This window comes from Anser anser, assembly GCF_964211835.1.
Source record: "Anser anser genome assembly, chromosome: 4".
In the NCBI taxonomy this organism is placed as follows: Eukaryota; Metazoa; Chordata; class Aves; order Anseriformes; family Anatidae; genus Anser; species Anser anser.
The window spans coordinates 64904972-64925486 of record NC_139724.1 but is presented as its reverse complement, the minus strand read 5'-3'; the positions used below and the strand labels follow the sequence as shown (position 1 = coordinate 64925486).

At 38.7% G+C, this 20515-nt stretch overlaps 1 protein-coding gene across 1 annotated transcript; it reads right to left on the bottom strand.

Moving 5' to 3' along the window:
- Window positions 1-1181: 1181 nt before the first annotated feature.
- Window positions 1182-20329, bottom strand: WDR1 (WD repeat domain 1). The gene is made up of 15 exons (XM_083834753.1): window positions 20135-20329; window positions 19868-19989; window positions 16186-16276; window positions 13445-13592; window positions 11864-12044; window positions 9945-10022; window positions 9158-9238; window positions 8806-9039; window positions 7890-7977; window positions 6435-6591; window positions 5673-5760; window positions 4098-4208; window positions 3461-3634; window positions 2158-2302; window positions 1182-1846 (listed from the first exon to the last, which is right to left on the bottom strand). The coding sequence occupies exons 1-15, from the start codon at window positions 20148-20150 to the stop codon at window positions 1737-1739; spliced, it is 1824 nt and encodes a 607-aa protein (XP_083690879.1). The 5' UTR covers window positions 20151-20329; the 3' UTR covers window positions 1182-1736.
- Between the last annotated feature and the right edge of the window lie 186 nt (window positions 20330-20515).

The window sequence follows — 20515 nt, the reverse complement described above, 5'->3', positions numbered from 1 at the left end:
ATTTCCTTTCACAGGCACTAGCAGCTGTAAACTACTACTGAAGAAAATAATTGTGAGTTCGTAGAAATCAGTCCACATCCCATCTATTGTTGGGTTTCTTGTTCTTTTTTTTTTTTTTTTAAAGAGGTCAAGAGGCCTGTAGAGCATCTTGTCATAAGCTGCCACAGACAGAACAGGGTTGTGGGAAAGAGAATGCAGAAAAAATATAGATATATGATAGCTGAAATAATCACAATTTGTCCAGCCAAGCCAGTGGCTTCTGTTACCACACATACATTTTATAGTCAACCTAACAGTGAAGGCTCTATTTCCACATAGATCTGTTTCCACATAGATGGCTCCAGAAAGGGCAGCAGTTTCTTTGGAAGAGGTGCTTTGCTTATATAGCCAAATAAATGTTCGCTATTTGTTCCCCCTTTACAAAAACATAACATGATACATCTGACATTGTAAGTTATCAGTGAAAGGCCCAGTGAAAGAATTTTTATTTGCTGTACAATTAACCATTAGAAATATGACTAATAAGAAAAACAACATACAAATCCACACAGAAAGGAAAGCTTAATAAAAACCAAACCAATATCGGAGGGGTGACAGTGATAAAGACTTCGAGGAAAGTTTGAAAAAAAGTATTGCAAGGTTCTGGACACCACCACCAACTTTTGGCCAACAGAGATGGTAACAAATCCTACTACATTGCACCAGTGCCCTCCTCCAGCCTGGCTGGACTGTTAGCTTCAAATCACTTAAATGTGCTGTACAGTGCGAGAAGGGAACCAAACACAAGAGCATGATCTGTCTGCATTAGATAACAGCTTACATGCAACTGTTCTGTACATGCGGATGCATAGAAGGTACTTAGCAAACACTATCTCCTCAAAAAGCACTTTGAGTCATAACAATGCTTCACTTAGTTTAATTCCTGTACTTTCAAGAAGGGTGGTAGAAGTACTGCATTTTTGTGAACAATAACATGCTTCTCCTCCTTCAAACAGAAAATATCTTTAATCTTTGAAACAGATTTTTTCTGACACTGAAATGACTAGACATTCTTATTCCATGATAGTAACAAATGTGTTTTCGAAGCAAGAAGTTGCCACAACAATTATTTGTAAACATTATACCCACAACAGTAAATACATCAAAACCCCACACTTTCATCCTAAAATAAACCACAAAGCTTTGACATGAAATACATAAAAAGTTTATTATGTATGTACCCCACTTTGTTATCTGGAAGAGAAAATCTGAGGCAACAGTTTGGTGCAGTACAGAGAAGCAAAGCAATATACAGTAGCTGCACAGAGCTTGATTGGTTTCAGATCACAACTAAATATTCTTACTATGACCGTTAGTACAGAAATGTTCTGTAATTAGAAAAAATGAGAAGTATTACTCTCATGCTGTACAGTCTCATGTTTCTTGGTTAGAAAAGAACAAGTGATTGAGTTTGAATCTTTCACGCCTGAATCTTTCACACCAACTTGCTAGGCTGTTGCCTCTGGAATGTTCAGCACAAAGGTTAAGCTCCAGACATAATTTAAGTGCTTTTCATGTGCAAACTGTTACTGGCTAAAGCTTTCAAAGTACATTTAATTACAGATATGAACACCCTGTAAAGATATGAGGATATGATAGCAGACCCAGAGGCCAATACAGATTCTTTAAGAGAAATGCTATGTTCCGCTGCAGTAGTTCTAGTCCCTGATTAGGTCCTTCCAAAGAGACGACTTATTTCAATTGTAGGAGATAGACCACGCTTTGACAGAAGCATCATGGGATGTTGTTACCAGAGTATGTTCGTCCAACCATGCCAAGCCACTTACATGATGTAGTCTGTGAGCATCTGTATGGCAACGAGAAATAAGAGAAAATTAGGAAGGCTAGACTGACAAAATAACTTCAGCACATATTCCAAAAGTGATTTTCAGCTGCATTAAATACTAGTACTATATTTTGTGACTACATAATAAAAACATAACAGAACATAGCTAAAACAGCCAGCTAACTTATATGGAAGAGATTATCTTGAAGGCAAAATTAGCTTGGGAACATACACAGCAATTTATCTGCTTACTGTCCAGTTCTAGAAAACAAGCACCATGTTGGATTGTAAGACTAGCAACTTTCAGAAGTTAAATTCTGAAGCAAACATACCTGGTATTTTGACTCTGGTCTCTGGATCACCTACAGTCCAAACATATACCATCATGTCCATGCCTCCAGAAGCAAAGTGTTCATTATCTGGTGACCAGGCAATACAAACAATTTTTGCATGGTGTCCATAGAAGACGTTATGTTCCTATTTGAAAGTTAACAGGGATACAGCGTCATTTCATTAGTTCCAGCTACTGCAGGAAATCGCTGGCTTTCAATGTATAACATCACAAACAAACAATGGTAATTTTAATGTGTATCTGAGGTGCAGATGGATGTCCTAAGCCAAGTGCTGTCTTCTTTTGATTAGAGTTTAAATAAATGGCATAAAATGTATACAAAAATCCAGACCTTTTGTGAACAATTTGAAGACTTTCTATGAAACATGGATCTGTAAAGGGCATGTACAGCAAGTTCTTTTTATTTAGAGGCCTTTAAAATAACCCTTCGGATATTTTCAAAAGCACAATTCGTTAAGTTTTTACTTAGAAAATGAAGTGTTTTTCTGGAATGTCATCCTGAATTGTCTACTTCAGTGTGGTTTCAGTAAACTTCTGGAAAAGTGACTTTAGAACGCTGATTCACATATTGGCTACTCAGCTGAGAAGCAACAATTGCCTGTTACTTGGCTTTTGGTTAAAGGACAGTAGATTGAAGGATAGCACAAGATTCCCTGCCCTACCATATATCCCTTTCGATGTTTAGTTCTTACCACAAAGTTGTATGCCACAGCTAGCAAAGTTACATTGCTAAGTCTGCTTTATTCACTTCATTAAAGTTTATTGCACTGCAGAATTCTCATCAAATTGGGCCTGCATTCTTATCTATTGTACAGAAATGCACACCAATTCTCTACTTGACATGCATGCAATTCATTGACTTTTGTTTTGCAAAACAAACAAGCAAAAAAAACCCCATGTTATTGATTCAGCTGATCCAAATAAGGAACCTGCATACTCTGTAATCTTTTGTATTTCATTACCCCTAGCCTGTGGAAAACTGACCGTTCCCCCTCTACTCCACTCCATTTATCTGCTTATTATTAGACTGAATTTGAGCATTTTCCTAGTAATCAACCTATGCTGTACATTTCCTCACCTATTCTAACAATCCAATGGCTTCACATAAGCTGCTGTGAAAAGAAATGCTATCCCAAAATGTCAGGTAAAGTCACAGAAACACCAAATGCACATTTGTGATTTAACAATTATGGCCCACCAGCTACACATTCCACCACAACAGATTTAGACATGAGATGCCAGTATGTGTTTTTAAACAAAAAAACTGATGCAGCTTTTCTTACCGCGTAGCCATCAGTGACACTAAAGACAGTGACAACTTTGTTTGCATCACAGACCGCAAGAAAGGCACCATCGTGAGAATATGCCAGGTCAGTAACAGGACCTTTGGCTTCCAAAGACTTCTCATCACTTTTCAAAGAGGTTCCTTGGATTGAATACAAACGGACATTCCCATCCTGCAAGTTAAAAGTGGAGAAGAGGGGGAGGTACAAAAAAGTCACTGTACAGTAGAAACGGGAAGGCTCGCCGAGCTTCTGGACGGTTGTCATCAATTCCATCTGGTACTGCTTATATTGAGAAACAGTTTAAAGAACTGTCATTTATACTGGCTACAGTCCAACAAGTCTAGAATACAGAACTGAAGAATTTGCCTACTTTAATCTTGCACTGAGTAAAAACAGTTTATAGACAGTGAAGACGAGATGGGAAAAATGAAATAGATATTGGTCACAATGGTGGAAGAACCTGGGCTTTCATTCCCCAGGAATACCAATTACACATAGGTTACTTATTACAATACTGCTGTTGTTACAACTTGCCATCTACTACTTCTCAACACAACAGACCTACTATTGTTAAAGGCTTCTGTTACTGGTGCAAGTATTCACAGAAGTACAGTTGTAAGAAGTGTAACCTTACCGTTCCTCCCACTGCTACTGTACCTCCTCCAGGGTGAACAGCTACAGCTTCTGGCTCATAGCCAAGGTCATCAATTGCAAAACATTTTTTCTTATCTTTCATCAAGACAATCTGCAAAAATCAAAAAAATCAGTAAGTATTAAGATTATTCTTGCAAGTGCCCAATACACAACTATGACTAAGCCATGTTGCTTAGTCACAAATCCACTCTGACCACTCAGAAGTCTACTATATTCTAATCCTAAGGGAACTGATTCACACCTTTAAAAATTAATAAAGGCCTGTGTGGTGACTAAGTACTCTAGTACAGCAGATTAAGCATTCTACATTAGGTAGCACAGGGCATGCTCTACTGCATTCAGCTTTACCTCACTTGGTCAGAACAGAAAAGAAACGTGGATAAAGTAGTATTTTTAGCAGTGCTCACTCCCTGCCCAGTTCACTATTAAAGGAAGGGACACAGGCCCAAATTAGCAGCACATTAATACCGCAGCATTACATTTTGAGGGCTATTTCCTATCTAGATCTATATAACAGACAACTAGAATTATAACTCACATTCGAAACAGGTTTGGACAACCTTAATGAAAGGCCCAAGCATAGAACAAATATCCACACAAGGAAAAGAAATCATTAGAATTTAAGCAGGCTTTGATACATGATTGCCTTGATGATACAAATCCTTCTGGAGTTTTGTGATCTGAATACTGCTGACAAGCAAATTAGAGCTATCCACACTGAACAGCATTTTTCCAATTGATTAGTTGGATTAGTTGCCAAAAAAATGCAGCAGCAAGATGCAATTTTTCCCCAGAACTGCCTCACTGAACAGAACAGACAAGAACGTTACTTGGAAGTTAATATTCTTGCACGAACATAATGCTTAATCCCTATAATCTTTAGAAAAGAATCAACAAAAAAGTCTCTCATAAAAAAGATACACCAGAGAAGTCCTATGTACTAGCAAAAATGTTCTTAAGGCCAGCATAGTACATAGAGGTAAGTGCGCTTACTCCAACAGAGTTACATGACAGAATAAAATTAAACTTTATTGCCTTGCCCTTTTCTGCTCTCCCTCTCTTCTTCACCTTTCCCCCAACCACCCCTTCTTTCTCCAAAAAGAGAAGGGGTATGGAGAATGAAATCTGGCATAATAAACTTGAAAGAGACAGCAGATCAGAACCCCGTTACAATCAGTACCTGAGAGGATTTATTTCAGGCACACTTATAACCAACAGTCAAGACATGCCTATTTAGCTTCCAATTCAGCAAGTAAACAGGGTTCTTTTCTCCCTATCTCAATTTAGACTTGTGCAGCCTTCCTGCACAAAACTGTACTGATAATAATGAATTCAGATGTATGCACACAAGGGACTACATGAAGTTTAAATCCATACATAAGACCATTCAATTGGTACAAGAAAAAAGGCAAGGCTATCACAAGGGCTTGTTTAATTATGTTCTCCGAAGCTCTTGCTAACGATCCCACACTAAACAAGTTAGAAGCCATCTTGTTACCATACACTGCATTATTAACAGAGCAATTGTGTTGCAAGTCCAGAAGTTAATACTTACTTGTCCAATGCATAAAACTACAGTATAGCCACCAGGACCCACAGCTAAACATTTTGGTTGAACATCCATTTTCACAGCATCCTGGCCACTAGAGGAAGGTGTGGTAGGGTAGAGAAGTGGGAAGGGCAAAACAGAAAAAATATTCCATACTTAATATTATTGAATAATCAGTTTTAAAATAATCACCTAATAATGATCTTCATGGATATGCCTAAAGAATTTTAAATTAACATCGGCAAAGTTTCCTTACTGACATTCTAAAGAGCAAACATATCTTAATTGGGTAGTATACCTTCTAAGTGAAAGTCAATGATACTACACTAGAGTATAAATTTTGGATGTAACTAGGTGATCTTAATACAATTCTGTAAAGTTTTTTTTTTTCCTTCAATTGTAGTTTTGATGAAGAAACAGCCGTATCCCAGCCCTCCTAACAAGCTGCTTATTAACAGTATTCTTATGCATTAATGAATCATAGAGAAACTGACACTCTTCCCACCACCCCCTAAGTAAGCCACCTGATACAGGACAGATATCTATCTAACCTGTGGAAGGGATGAGATTAAGTGAAAAGCCTGGGATGCATTTTCCTTTGTCACAGAAAAAAGTAAGGTTGGTGCAGCAATCATTTCTACAGTTCCCATGGTAACTTAAAACCTGAATAAATCGCAGCATAAAATTATATACCATATAAATCAATAAAATGGTTGCTGGAAAATAAAAGGCTTCAATATTACAATAAAAGATAACAGTTTAACTAACCTGTAGTCCCTCTTGCTAAGGTTAGTATAGCGCACAGTATCATCCATACTGCAGGTGACCAGCTGATCCATTTCGTCCACTGCCATTCTAGAAACCTGGTTTGTATGGCCTTTCCCAGAAAAGCCATCATTCTCTCCAGTGTCCGAATCCCAGTAATGTACACAACAGAATTAAGGAATATTTGAAGATGCCAGTGCAGTCAGATATAGAACAATATCCCAATTAAGAAGTTAAATAGCTTATGTAATCAGAAAACTGAGGTCAGAAGTAGCCCCTAGAGACTGTTTAGTCCAAACATTTGCTCAAGTCAGGTTCAGATAAAGCAGATCGCTTATTCAATTGGGTTTTGAGCATCTCTAATGATGGAGTCTCTACAATTTCTCCAGAAAACCCATGTCAGTGTTCAATATCCCTCACACTATTTATTAAATGAAATTCTGATGATCTGTATAAGCTAAATGAGTTCTTACAATTGATAGTAAATACTGGAACAATTAGCATTAGGTCTGTGAACGCAAAATACTTTTCAAACGAATTACATTTAGAAGTCCTGCAACATTGGCTTTCCCTCATAAGAAGTATTAATATCAGTTTGAACTATCAGTTTGTACTAGAGCTTTGCTGAGAGGTAAGTCCTTTATTTTACAACGGTTTCTGCCAATGCGATGCCATTTTAATGCATCATGGATTGCATTGCTGGATGAAGGACTGCAGTTTTATTTATAATCTTCAGAATGTTGAAGAAAAGCCAACAGTCTTTTAGCTAAACACACCACAGCCTCACTCTTTACCCATGCCCTTTAGGGATCAGACTGCATTCCCAACATTTTGATTCAGAAACCGAAAGGGACTGGAATTGAATCTTAAGAGAAATACAAGTTCTCTTGAGTACTGAGAAAGCCTAGTGACATTTAGGATATCAAGTAAAGAACAGGACTGGTATGTCACAGAACATGTCACCTGAATACAGGTGGGAAGAACTGCTGTAAGAAGTGCTTGTAACTAGGTCAGAGGGAGATCAACAAGAGTTTGTCATCTTCCTTGGCCTGAACATCTAAAAAACCAAAACAGATAACTTCCAGCTCATGCTGAAACCTACCTATTTACTGCATGTAACAGCAAGCAGCAGCAATGCATATTTAACATGTGTAATCAAGTATATATAGAAAGTTACAAGAGGCTAATTTGTATATTTATTTACTTCTCCATTCTAACAATCTACCTACCACAAAGAAGTGAGAACTGGCAATTAGGAACTGGCATGTATTTAGCAGGCAAATTTAAAGGCAAACAGTAAAATAAGACAGGGAAGACAAAATAAGTTCCTTCAGAAGATGTAAATTAACTTGTGTTCAATAAAGATAATTTTTGTCTTTGGCGAAGCATTTTTTTTCCTAACAAGCTTTCTTGGACTATAAGGTTAAAACAAGTATCACATTATTATTCAAAGGATATTAATATGACCATCATTACTGCCAGAGTAAATATAGGACTTTCCACCATTTTTATGCACTGTAAGACACTGAATTGATTTACTATGACCCTGTGAATAGGACACAATAATTACTGATAGGCAATTTTTCATTTTAACATCCATACATAAGTTCAAATCTATTTGAGAAGAATTACAGGTTATTCAGAAAATAACATTTATAAGCATTGAAGGTCACCCAGAATACAAACCACTAATTAGTGAAGTCATTTTACCACTGCAGTATTGCTATTTACATGTACTACCCATTAAGGAGAAAAAATAAGCACTGTGAATACCCCTATTACTTAAGACTGCTAGCTAGGCCAAAATACTTTCACAGTCTTTTCATAGGCAAAGTTTACTTTTCAAGCACTTTACGATTCAGATGAAGATTAAATGTGGTTGTGCACCCATACCAGCTGCCAGAATTATAGTAGCAAGAATCTGGGACATCTGTTTCTAGTTCATGTAAAAACGTAAGCTCCCGTGAGAGTGCTGTGTCAGCGAACTCCGTAATTCCTAAAATTAAAGCTCACTTGTATAGTAACCCTAGTCACCTTGTTCACAACACAGTGGCTCTGGTTGACTGAGTCATCACTGGTAGTTTTCTATCTATGTTGTATTCTTCTCTCATCTGAAGAATGCTTAAAGCTACTACAAAAGAAAAATTTGATAACCTCAATTGAAACCAAGTCAGTCTGTATATTTGCACAATATCACTGCACATAACATTGTAACTTTTTGATTTACGTGACTTGTGATAGTCACATATAGCTTGTTTGCCAACGCTCATTTAACCAAGCCATCTTTCAGCACTCAACTGTTCCATCTAGACAACTTCAATCAGCAAACCATTTATCAGAGAGACTCTGGTGTGACAATGTAAGTTTCACCTACCTTTATGACACGTAAAGGTTTATCTGGATTGTTCTTGTCCAGATAATTAATATAGCCAGAGAGGGAGATAGTCAGTAAGTGGTCTTTCTGCCACAAGCAACCCAGCTGCTGATCCAACACATTTGATCCCATGTTGAAAGTATTGACAACAGAATTAGCACCAACATCCCAGATTTTAGCAGTTTTATCTCCAGAAGCAGAAAGCAACTGGCTACTGTCAGGGCTCCAACTAATCTGTAAAATTAAATGCCACCACAAGATAGTAAGTGCATTTATTATTGCAAGACTTCACAGTCCATGAACTTCGTAACGAAACAGCATGGATCATTTGCACAAATGAAGTGATACTTACAGCATAAATACCTCCATCATGAGCTTTGCCTCCACCAAGAGCACACACTTTCTCTCCCGTCTTCCCATCATAGATGAAAATCTTGAAAGAGCACACAGACATATCACAAATAGAAAAGCGGTAACAGGAGAAAAAACACTGAAGAACTAAAACATTGGTACTTGCACTGCTCATGTTCTTTTGTTACAAAGCACATTTTCCAGCTTACAAAGTAGCAGATTTTTGAAGAGGCACAAGTATTCCTGCATTTAATATTTAAGCCTGAATCAATAAAGTGACGATTCTAAATAAGCACAGTAAGCCACCCTGTACACTGGATCCTGACATTTGAAATTGTGGGAGATGTAACATTTTTAACTCCTGCTGTGATGGCAGCTGCTTAGCACTGCTGTCAGGGGTATCTGCCTACAACATGGAAATCTACTACATAGAAGGAGCAGCCTATGGTAAATGTTATTAAATCTGCCCTTAGCAGCAGGGTGTCCACATGGAGCTACAATGCCATCTATGAGTTCAGAATTCTCAGGATCATAACAAGGATGCACATATTGCAGAAGTCTGATATATTCCTACCAAAATCATCTCCAAGAGAAGTAATACGCCAGGGAGATGGAACAGGGACAAGGCTAAAGTGAAAATGGTCTGACATCAGCTGTTACACCTTTATAGGGAGACACTAGAAGTTTACATCAGTCATTTCTCAGAATAAGAAAAAGCAAGAATAAGAAAATGCACAAGAAAATCTCATTCTAAAAGTCAATACAGAAAAGAGTTACTTGTGTTTTACCTGGCCATCTGCACTAGCTGTAGCAAATCTGTTCCCATCAGGAGAAAATCTCACACAGTTCACAAACCGTGTATGGTCCTGTAGAAAAGAGAACAACCAGCACACAAGATAAGAAGAGACCAAATTACATAGGAAATAATCCAGTAACAGTGAAGTTCTCTTATATTCAAGCCATAAATTAGTTATGTAAGAGATGCCTGCTGTAGAGAATACTGCTTTTCAGTTTCTCAAGAGCAAACCAAGCCTCTGAATATACGAATATATCTGAAGATGATCATATGGATCAACAACAGCCCAGGGAAGAAACTGTTGGATATTGATGTAGTTCACACCACTTGCACAATACCAGGTGAATGAGTAAGCCCTGTATCAGGGATATGTAGGGGTAAAAAAGAACTCTCAGGTGCAGCCTATATGCAATCATGGGATTCCTGCCCTCTAGTCAATTAATTCTTTTGCAGCATTCTCTAAGTTTTGACTGACTTCATTGTCCAAGTAAATCTTACACACAGAAAAGTATTTTATGCTTATTATTGTAAAAAAACAGCAATGAAGAATAAATTGTTCACTGGAATTCCAGTTCTGGGAGACTGCAGTCATATTAGCTCTGAAGTAACCAGGCAAGACTGATGTATGCTCCGCAAATAGGCCACTTACAAATAGGAGACTATTCAAACGATGTTAACTAGAAAGCACACGTTAAATAGGAAAGCACCACAATGAGGCCAAGGCTCCCATGCAAAGAGATTTGGAAGACTATTTTTAGTATTATAAAAGACAGGTTTTAACCTACTTTTTTTGATTAAATACTGCCCCCCCCCCCCCCAATACCTCAAGCTTCAATCTAAGCCATTTAACAGCCTGTACTTGAATCCCATACAGCAACTCAAATATCACTTTAAAAGGAAGGCTCCATCACATACCAGTCTGAGCAGCACTGGTAAGCAATTCAGACCTCACAGCTCCAGAAGAACCAACTTAGCAAAATGTAAGTATCAACTTAAGTTCAGAAATATATTAGGCAACTACATCATTTCATTGGATTGCAGAGCTCAAAACAATTCCTTTTCTAGAACTGGAATGGAATCCTTACTAAAGTCAATGTATGAAGCTTACTCAAAGCACATACTTATGAAAATAAAAGTCCTACTACTGTAGTTTTTTTAAAAGAGCCACTAAATATTTGGAATTTACTAGTCCAACAAAATTCAGTATCTCTGCAATACTGTTGTTTTGTTTTTTGTTTTTTTTTTGAGGCAAGACACATTTTGTGGCATCAGAAAAAGCTACACAAGTTCTTGGCTTTTTTGCCTCAAGTAACAACGAATGTCTTAAATGTGGCAGTTCCAGGCTTTGTTTCAGTTAGTACAATAAAAAAGTAAGAAAGAATGTAAAAAAATTGATTTCTGCAAGTATTGGGTATATATTTTCTGTGGTTAGTTACATTTCAAAACACCTCCTCTCGCCCTTTCAGAGCTGCCTTGGGATTTCAGATTTGAGCATTCTTAAGCAGATTGGGAAATTCCACTCTCACAACCACATTTCTTGAATTAAGCACCTTGGAGTCTTAAGAAACACTGTGCATTTCTCTGTCAGGAAGAAGAGCTCAAGGAGCATCACAAGGGCTGATGAGAATTCCTACTGCTTATGCTATGAAAGAAGATGTAAAGCCAAAATTAATTTAAAATGCTTCAGGTTTTCTTCTTACCCAATGATTTGTTTTGGTTGTAGGCTTGAGTCAAGCCTTCAGTTATATGCAAACATGGGTTTAAGACAGACACGTGACACCAGCTGTGGCTCAAAAGAGGGAATTAAGAACTTATTAAAATTAGCTGTGACAAAAACTGCAAGCTTGTTGGAAAGCTTCTCGTTAATTTGGTGCACAGTTAAATGTAACCACAACTAAACTTAAAACTCACACTTAGTGTAAACTTGAACTTGAATGGAGGTCCCTCAAAGAAAGCAGCACAGTTGTCATCACTGCCAGTTGCTAGACGATAAGGTCTTGTTTGTTTTATGTCCACGCTGTTGATCACTTTGTTGTGTCCAGTGATCTCACCAACAGAAGAACCACTATCCCACAGGAACACTGCTCCAAATCTAGTTAGAGAAGCACACATTAAGTATAATTCATAAAGGTTACATTTAGATTAATTCCTTGATCATCTGCAAACAGCAGATTCGAGTGCACTCAAAGAAATTAGGTCATCTCATTAATCTCATGCAACCGCATCACAGTTCCCTGAAGGATATTTAAGATCTTGCTGGAGATAGAACCTAGACTTTAATAGGAGACATTCGGTGAAAATGTCAGACAAACATTTTATGTACAGAGCTTCTAAAATTCAGAGATCCAGAAGATCTTCTTCAGCAACTCTACTGGTTTATAAAAGAAAACACTAAGTTTTGCCAACCAACAAGTCACTACACAGAACTCAGAGAGCTAGGATAACAATAACATCAGATTAATTATCTGACAATTTAGCCCAGATTGGGTACCATCACTTTTACAACAATTACTTAAAAATATAAAGAATTATTATAATAGCATTTTTGCCATTTCTTATTTTAAATTATGTTTTTTAAATCAGTATGGTCAGTACAATGGCATTAAACTATCAGAAAATCACTATTTAAAATGGGCTTTGTAGAATGACTTCAGCATAATTCTAGATTTGAAGTACACACACCTAGTATGAAACAGTCCAGTTTCTTAACACAGAAGAACAAAATTTCTACAGTATCTACCAAGGGGCAGGTAGAGGTGAAGGGACAAACAGGGACAAAGAACATCTCTCCAGTATCAGGACATAGTACATGATGGTGTTTAAAAATGGTGCAGGAGGTGGGCAACAGGACCACACTATATTTTTCAGACATCTAGGTATACGACTACTTGGTCTGGACTCTATTTTAAAGATCTGCCAGTCTTTAAGCATTAAAGGAAGGACACAAACCTGACTGAAGCAGACACCTTATTTAGTCAAACAAGGACAACTGGTTGCAATTTTAATCAACATAGTAATACCTTAAAGTATGGGAGTGTTGCTGGGTGAGAAAATTCAGATACAAGGTTTTCTTTATTTGTAGCCTTAATCATATCCTCAATTTGAGAGGGGTGAAAGAAGAGGTAGAGAATCTACTTGTGGCTTTTCTTTCCTACTCTATCAGAATCAAAGAAGTCCCTGAAGAGTCACACTGAACAGATATTTAACATAATATCACCTCTAAGAAATAATTTAAACTAAGCAATTGTAACAGAACTGTATTTTCCAAGTAGCTCTACAGCTGTCAAATACTGCATAAAGAACTCTGCTGCAGAACGGGACATTTTGAAGTCTAAAGAGGGAACAAGCCACAATTTCCTTCCTCTGAAGAAGGAAAAGCTTTCTGCAAAGAACCTGCTTTGCTAGATTACAGAGGTTTACAGTGTGAATATTTATACACACACACAAATACATATGCATAAATACACAGACATATACAAAAAATTTACTCACTTTTCCCTTCCTTCTCCAACCACAGCAATTCTCTTACTGTCTTCAGTCCAGGCAAGGTCCTTGATTTTTCCTGCAAATGGCTGATACTCATACTTCAGTAAGTGTTCCTTCTGTGTAGTATCCCAGATTCTTAGCTTTCCAGAGACATCTGCCATAATAAAACAGAATATAACTATTGTTGTTCCAGCATGACTCAGTCACATGACTCAACAATCTGCCAGGATACAAATTTTCAGCTACACTGAATATTGGTACTAAGGACCAATCTTATCATATTGCAACGACCACAAATCCCTTGATTTAAGAATGCTGAAGACTACATCTGTTTCACTGATGTATGTTTTTAACCAGATATTAAGGCTTAAGACATGCTGCAATAAATACAATGCATGTAAAGAACTTTTGAGAACATGTGAGAAAAATTACATAGTGAAGAGAAGGTAGGCATTTGCATGTTACATGTCTGTATTACCAAAAAATGAAAATCCTCCTCCAACTACAAGATGGCTCACACATGCTTCTTTGGAAAGTAAGCCACTCTACACTATAATAAGAAAGGAAACTGGTGGAGAGTGGCTGTTGCACTAAAATTTGCACTTCAGCTTTTTTGCACCTTTGTAGCAAAGCTTTTTTGCACATAAATACAAGGTATATATATTTAGAGGTACAAAGAGACCTCTACTCATAAAGCTCTATTCATGCACACATCAGCATGCTTTTTCAATACAAAAGCACGTACGCACTTATTTGTACAGATATCCACATGCGGTTTCTAGAGTATTACAAAGAAATCCAACAGAATATCAAAAAATATTAATGACACAAGCAGCAGATGTAACAGGTCTTAACAATCTAGGACAACATAATGCCAGATGCCTTGGTCATTATTTCCTCTAAGTATTACACAAAACTAGAGCTTTCTTCCATTTAGAAGCCATTACTGTGGTGCAACACTGCAACCAGCAGAATTGTTCCATGCACAGACAGGTTTACATATCTGTAACAAAGCCCACACAGTAGATTTTGTGCGTACTGAACCCTTCATAAAAGCCACTTTTTAGAATAAACTACATGTTAACAGCATATCTTCTACCACAGCAGAGCTCTTTTGAGTATCAGTGCATCTTTACAGCATGGACATACAGCATCCCTGTATCTTTGGGACCTGCCCACTGACTCACCACCTCTACTTCTGCTAAAAGGTCAGATTCAGAACCCTTCATTTTACACCTAGAATGCTTTTGTAGTGGAATTCAAGTTCAAACTTCAAAATCAGTGATATACAGAAGACAGTTTTTAAAGAAAATATTGCAGCCTGAACTTGTTTACTGGGGTAGGACAAACAACTTCTGAAAAAAAAAAGCCAAATGAATAATTCCCCTAGAAGCAAGGAGCTTCCTTACACTGATCATGAATGAAAGACATCTTATCGGATCAGGCTAGGCATATATAACTTACTTTAAGGAGGTCGGTAGAATAAAAAAATACAAACTAGATTTTAAGAAGGTACTCGGTTTGACATATGGTTCACACACAAGACTGAGCCAAAAAAATCCTGGCTTTCATTTCGTTCAGACAAGGAGGAGGGGAAAAGGAACAACAAAAATACAAAACCTAAGACTGTGTTATCAGTGTTCTTAAAGCTCCCCTGGTATTCAGAAGATAGATTTTCTAATACAGCTTTTGGATATGCAGGAAAGGACAGATATTTTACAAATTCAAAAAAGTGCTCTACCCATAAAATTGATGAGAAATTCACCAACTACTAATACTTGTGTAAACAAATCTGGACTCCCTACGGGGTACATATTCAGAATGTTTATTTTCAGCAACAGTAACTGATCTATTATTTAAAATCAGGAGGTTTTGCTCTATTTGGGTCCACTAGTTGCTTCTCAAGTGTTTTTCATTAACAGCAATTTTTTTTAAATATACAAATTGATTGCAATTCTTTCTAAGAAATGGATGTTGCAAGTTAATATTCTTCAACCATACACCAGTCCTCCTGAAAAAGGATCAATTATTTGAACCAAGCTACTGTTAATATGGGATTGTTTAGTTCTTTGTTTGTAAATCATCAAAAACTGCAGCCATTTTTATTAATAGTCCAAAAAATTCACACAGAAGGAAATTCATGTTGCCCATTCTCAGATATTCATTCACATATATATTTCACAGAAGTTGGGAATCTGCCACTTTCCCTGTTAACTTACCAGTGAAAGCCTTTTTTAGTCTGTTACAACTGTAAGAAAAACGATGCTAAATCTTGCCAAGTTCTGTCAGGAAAAAAGAGGCTATGGAAACGAAATGCATATACTCTTCTAGAATCCTCCCTCACCCCTAAAGTATCTAAGTATATTACTGAGAAGAAACAGTAGTCCCATATTTCAGAAGTAACTTTTCATTCTGCTGCATGTACAAAAAATGTCATTTATTACACCAAGCTTTTTTCTCTTTATACTTTGTAAAGTTGATTTCCAGGTTCCTTCTGATTTAAGCACCAATTTTAAAAAGACCAAGCAGGAAACAGAACTCAATGCTTTAGAAAGAGGCTAGAGGAACAACTACACAAGTCCTTCCTTCCTCCCTCACTTAATTTCATTGCAGCATGTCACATTGGTTGCATACAGTTTGGACATACATTTAAAGGTTGACTCCTCTGTTGTGCCAATAAGTTTTGTGCCAAGCACTTTAACAGCTCTGCCCCCATAGCCCATCCAGCATGCGCATCAATACCTTACCTCCAGACGCTATGTAGAATCCACTGGGAGCATACTTGGCAACTACAACCTGGTGGGCATGCTCTGTATAGATGTCAGCAATTGCAGGATTCTAATTTAAAGGAGAAAAAATGTTACTAGGTTGTACTTCCTGGTTCTCACAGAAGTAAAATCAGACATTCCATGAAAGAATTCATAATTTCTCCCAGCACTCCTCTCACTCTTTCTTCCAATTTGTCCTTTAAATCAAGATATAGTCCACAACTGAGAAGAAAACTGCAGGGCACATTGCAGAAAATTACTGTCCAGTTATGACTGAAACATCACATGCTAATTTCTAACAACTGTCACAGTTAAATTATTTCCTCTGACAGCCAACACTAGCTGTGACCCTCTCTTCTTTTCAGTATCTGCTGAAAAATAGAAAAACCCTCTCCAAAGTAGCATGCTAAGCATTAAACGTCCTTTTTATGGGGCTGGCCAGGTAAGACAGCTCTCCAGGTAGATCACTAAACATGAGCTGTGCTTCGGGACACACACCCAGAAGCTGTACTATAGCAGAGTATGAAGGTTCAGCAGATGGTTAACCATACTGCATGGCCGTTACTCATCAGTACGCACACTCCGGATTACTCAGTAACCAATGAGCTGTGCAAGGCTTACTCATTCTTGCCAACTGAAATCTGGTTAAAAAGCTACTAGAGTAGCACAGGAAGTCTTCCCCAGTAGCAACAGCTGTACAGGAGTTCTGAAAGAAATTTGCTGCCATGCCATCACAGTTTTATCTCTTCGGTCTTATGCGCTTTCAGAGGCTTCAGGCTGGATAATAAAACTGACTGTCTCTCATAAGATCAGTGGTGTTACACTACTGAGGTGCCACACCAATCAAAGGATAACATCTAGACAAAAATTCTTCCGATGCCTGCTCTCAAATTAACTGCATAAACAGAAAAGCCATTCTGCACATCTCCCAAACACACTGCTTAAGCTACAATGTAATGCGCTACTCCTTAGAGCAGTCTTTTTCTGGCAGTTAACAGGCATCTTCCAGCTCCAGAAACATTATTCCTATGGTCAAAACAAAAGTCCATTTTATCTGCTGTAATAAATACTGAATTATCCAGCCAAACCAGAGAACCACCTGATGTTGTGGCATGATTCAGCTGTCCAATCAGGAAAAACTAAAGCACCTGCTCTGTGCTAGAAAGCAGAGAGTCTCTTGCTTGCATGAGTTCTTGCTGTTGCAGTACTGCTACATCTCAGGAGACAAAATATAGCTTACTCATGCAAGAAGCAACTTTTTCATTCCTGCTTTTACATTGCTTGAGTGCATTATAGCCTTACTTAAGTCACAATTGTCTGCATTTGCAGCATCCTCGTGTCATTCTCCATTTTGTGTGCAACTGGGATTTTAGCTAAGCAATACACGATAATGTTTTCCCTATGCTATAGCTGCACCATCTCCAAGTTGAAGGAGCTCAAAACAACCCCACTCTGTTAGTAATGGCATACATAAGTGGCTGCTGTTTTATAGCAACACTCTCCAAGAGTCCAGGGACCTAAGCAGAAGAGACTGAACTTACAGACTGACTTCGAGGGTGAAATGCACCATTAAGATCAAATTCCCAAATTTAAAATACAGTCAATAAATTCAGGATATCAGGTAGGTCAGAATTACCATTTTAAATCCTATTTATTTTTTTAAGTCTCATGTATCTTTCATACCAGGAGGAAAAGAAAAAAAATCAATTCTAAAGAGGTTTTCGGATAAGTTTGTTAGCTAGGACAAATACAGTACCTAATACCGGATTCAAGAAGAGAAAGCTTATGTGGCTTATTTTGAACACTGAAACCAGAGCCACATATGAAACCAAGCAGTTAAAGTTCCAAGCTTCAAAGTAGGCTTGGACCCATGAAGACAGTATAAATTATTTATTAAGTATGAAACCTTACAAATATCACTAGTCCCGTCTCTGAGAGCTTTTTCAGCACCATTCCAGGACTTTTTCTTGTTAAGGAACGTCTCTACTTCATGCTCACATATTAACCCTGAAGGCTACATTCATCACCACTGATTAGCTCTTGATTTAGAGGTATTTAGAGGTGGGTGTTCTTCCTACTTGCCAGTTCAGGTAAATTTGCATGCCAGCATAAATAACAAAACTGAAGGGTTTATGACTTCCATTCTCAAAATCCCTTGAGAGTTTAAACAGTCTAAATTGGAATTCCCAGAGTCCCACCTCGCTTTTGTACTCAGACTTTGCAATGTGCTCTACATTCTGTCTCATGCTGGGACTAACATTTGCACCAGTCAAACCTTCAGTAAGCTGATTCAGAAAGCTAAAAGCAAATTGTTTTCTTCCAATTCAACCCCCCAAAATAGGGTCAGAGAAGCACTAATGACAGTGCAAGGGAGGAGGTCACAATCCGTATCTTGGGCAAGAACTGTAATGTAAGCAGAGTGGCTTTTCTCTCTTCTCTCATTGGACTGTATGCCATTATAGTGTTTAACTGGGGGTTCTGGTTTCAGAAAATTGAACTTTTCTTGACACCAAGAGTGAAACACTATTACTATAGGATAAATACTGAGACGTTAAAACCAGAGTACAAGCATGGATTTGTTTTTCAGTGAATGAATTTAAACTGTTACTAAACACGAAATTTGTAAAGAATTAAGTGTTTACTAGCATTTCTGTGTTATGACATGATAGTGAAGAACCATCTGAATACAGTGGGAGTTATAAGATGAATCAGGAAAATATAAAAAAATGCAGTTTACAAAAGCAGAAGCAGCCATCTACAAATACACTGTTGTGGAGACCTAGAAATTCCAGAGATAGGATCTGTCCCCTTGCAGCCCTCCCTATTGCAAGCCAAGTTTACAGTAAGAGAGGAAATTAAATCTGGGGGAGAGTTTGATTTTTTCTAAAGACCAAGCATTTACTTATAAGTAAAGAATGATTTTTGAAAACCAATAGCAAGACAATAGCCTGGACATGTAGCACTTCCTCCATACTTCTCTAAAGGGGTGCCATCTTTGAAATCATTTAAATAACTCATCTAACATTACTCTAGTTATCACCAAAGTAAAAAGAAAGAAAGACACCAGTGAAAACATTAACTGGGGCATTCTAGTATTCAAATAGTGATAAAAATTCCCTATGAGCCGGGTGAAAGCTCAAGGTGCAGCTTGCCACAGAGTCAAGTACCTGACAACTGGTTCAATTCCTGGAGTGCTCAGAGGGTGGGGAGGAAAAAAGCTACAGAATAATGGACTTAAAGACAGTTGTTTGCAAGTATTTGCATGCTTCTTTTACTAGCAAAAGGCCCAATACAGGAAATAAGGAAGATTTCATTTATTAGGCAAACAAAACTCTCAACTTCCTCACGTTGGTATATAAGGAGATAAACAGGGCCAACCAGAACACACCGGTCTCTACTCTATAAATCCCATGCAGAGAAAGGAAGGAAATAATGATTTTATTTTTTTTTTCCCCAGATTTTTGTAGCTGCTGCCCACGGCTGCACGCCTGAGTCATGCACCCTTCCTATCCCCCTGCTGCCGATCACGGAGCCGCGACCTCAATTGCGATAATTAAGCGTGAAAGGAAGCCCGGGCTGCTACAGGAGAGGGGCTGGGAAGGAAAAGGAAAGTTAGCGAGCGGGGCTAGGGCACGGAGCGAAATAAATCGGGATACGTTACATCGGCGTTCCTGATGACGACACATTTTCCGTTGGTATAGAGAAAATTATTGCCCTTAGGATCACCTCCGAGGATTTTGGAAACGCCTCGTTCAACCTGCGGGAGGCTGGCGAACACTTTTTCTGAGGAAAAAATAATAAAAAAGAAGGAAGGGAGACAGAGAGAGAAGGCGGGTGGGGGGGAGAGAGAGAAGGCGCGGTCACTTGTTGCTGCCGGCGGTCCCCCGGTGCCCCCCACCCTCCCTCCTCCGCCTCGCCGGGGGCTTACTGATCTCGTACGGCATCTTCGCCCGCTCGCGGCCGGAGGCGCTGGGAAGGAAGGCAAGGGCACGGAAGGGAGGGAGGCGCAGGCGGGCAGACCGGCGGCCGCTCGGCTCCCGCTCTGCTCCTCACCCGCCCGCCGCCGCCTCAGCGCCGCGGCCCGAACCAGGAAGCGGCCGCGCCGCCCGCCGCTGCCTATGACCATATATAGTCAACTCTGCTCGCGCCGCTCCCTCCCGCCCTCCCCCGGAAATGCCGTCGGCTCGCCCGGGCACGGGCCCGCCCCGGCGCTTGGGAGCTGCGGGGCGCCACGCGGCGGCGGTGCCCGGTTTCGGGTTTGGGCGTCACCCGGCGCCTTGCGCATGCGCGGGCCTCGTCGCTCCACCTA

What these genes read in the sequence shown, in the direction of transcription:
- WDR1 (XM_083834753.1), bottom strand. An exon ending in ATTCTACATAGCGTCTGGAG is followed by an intron (nt 13,593 to 16,185) that starts GTAAGGTATTGA and finishes TTATTATGGCAG; the next exon opens with ATGTCTCTGGAAAGCTAAGA. An exon ending in ATGATGGAGGTATTTATGCT is followed by an intron (nt 9,040 to 9,157) that starts GTAAGTATCACT and finishes TTAATTTTACAG; the next exon opens with ATTAGTTGGAGCCCTGACAG.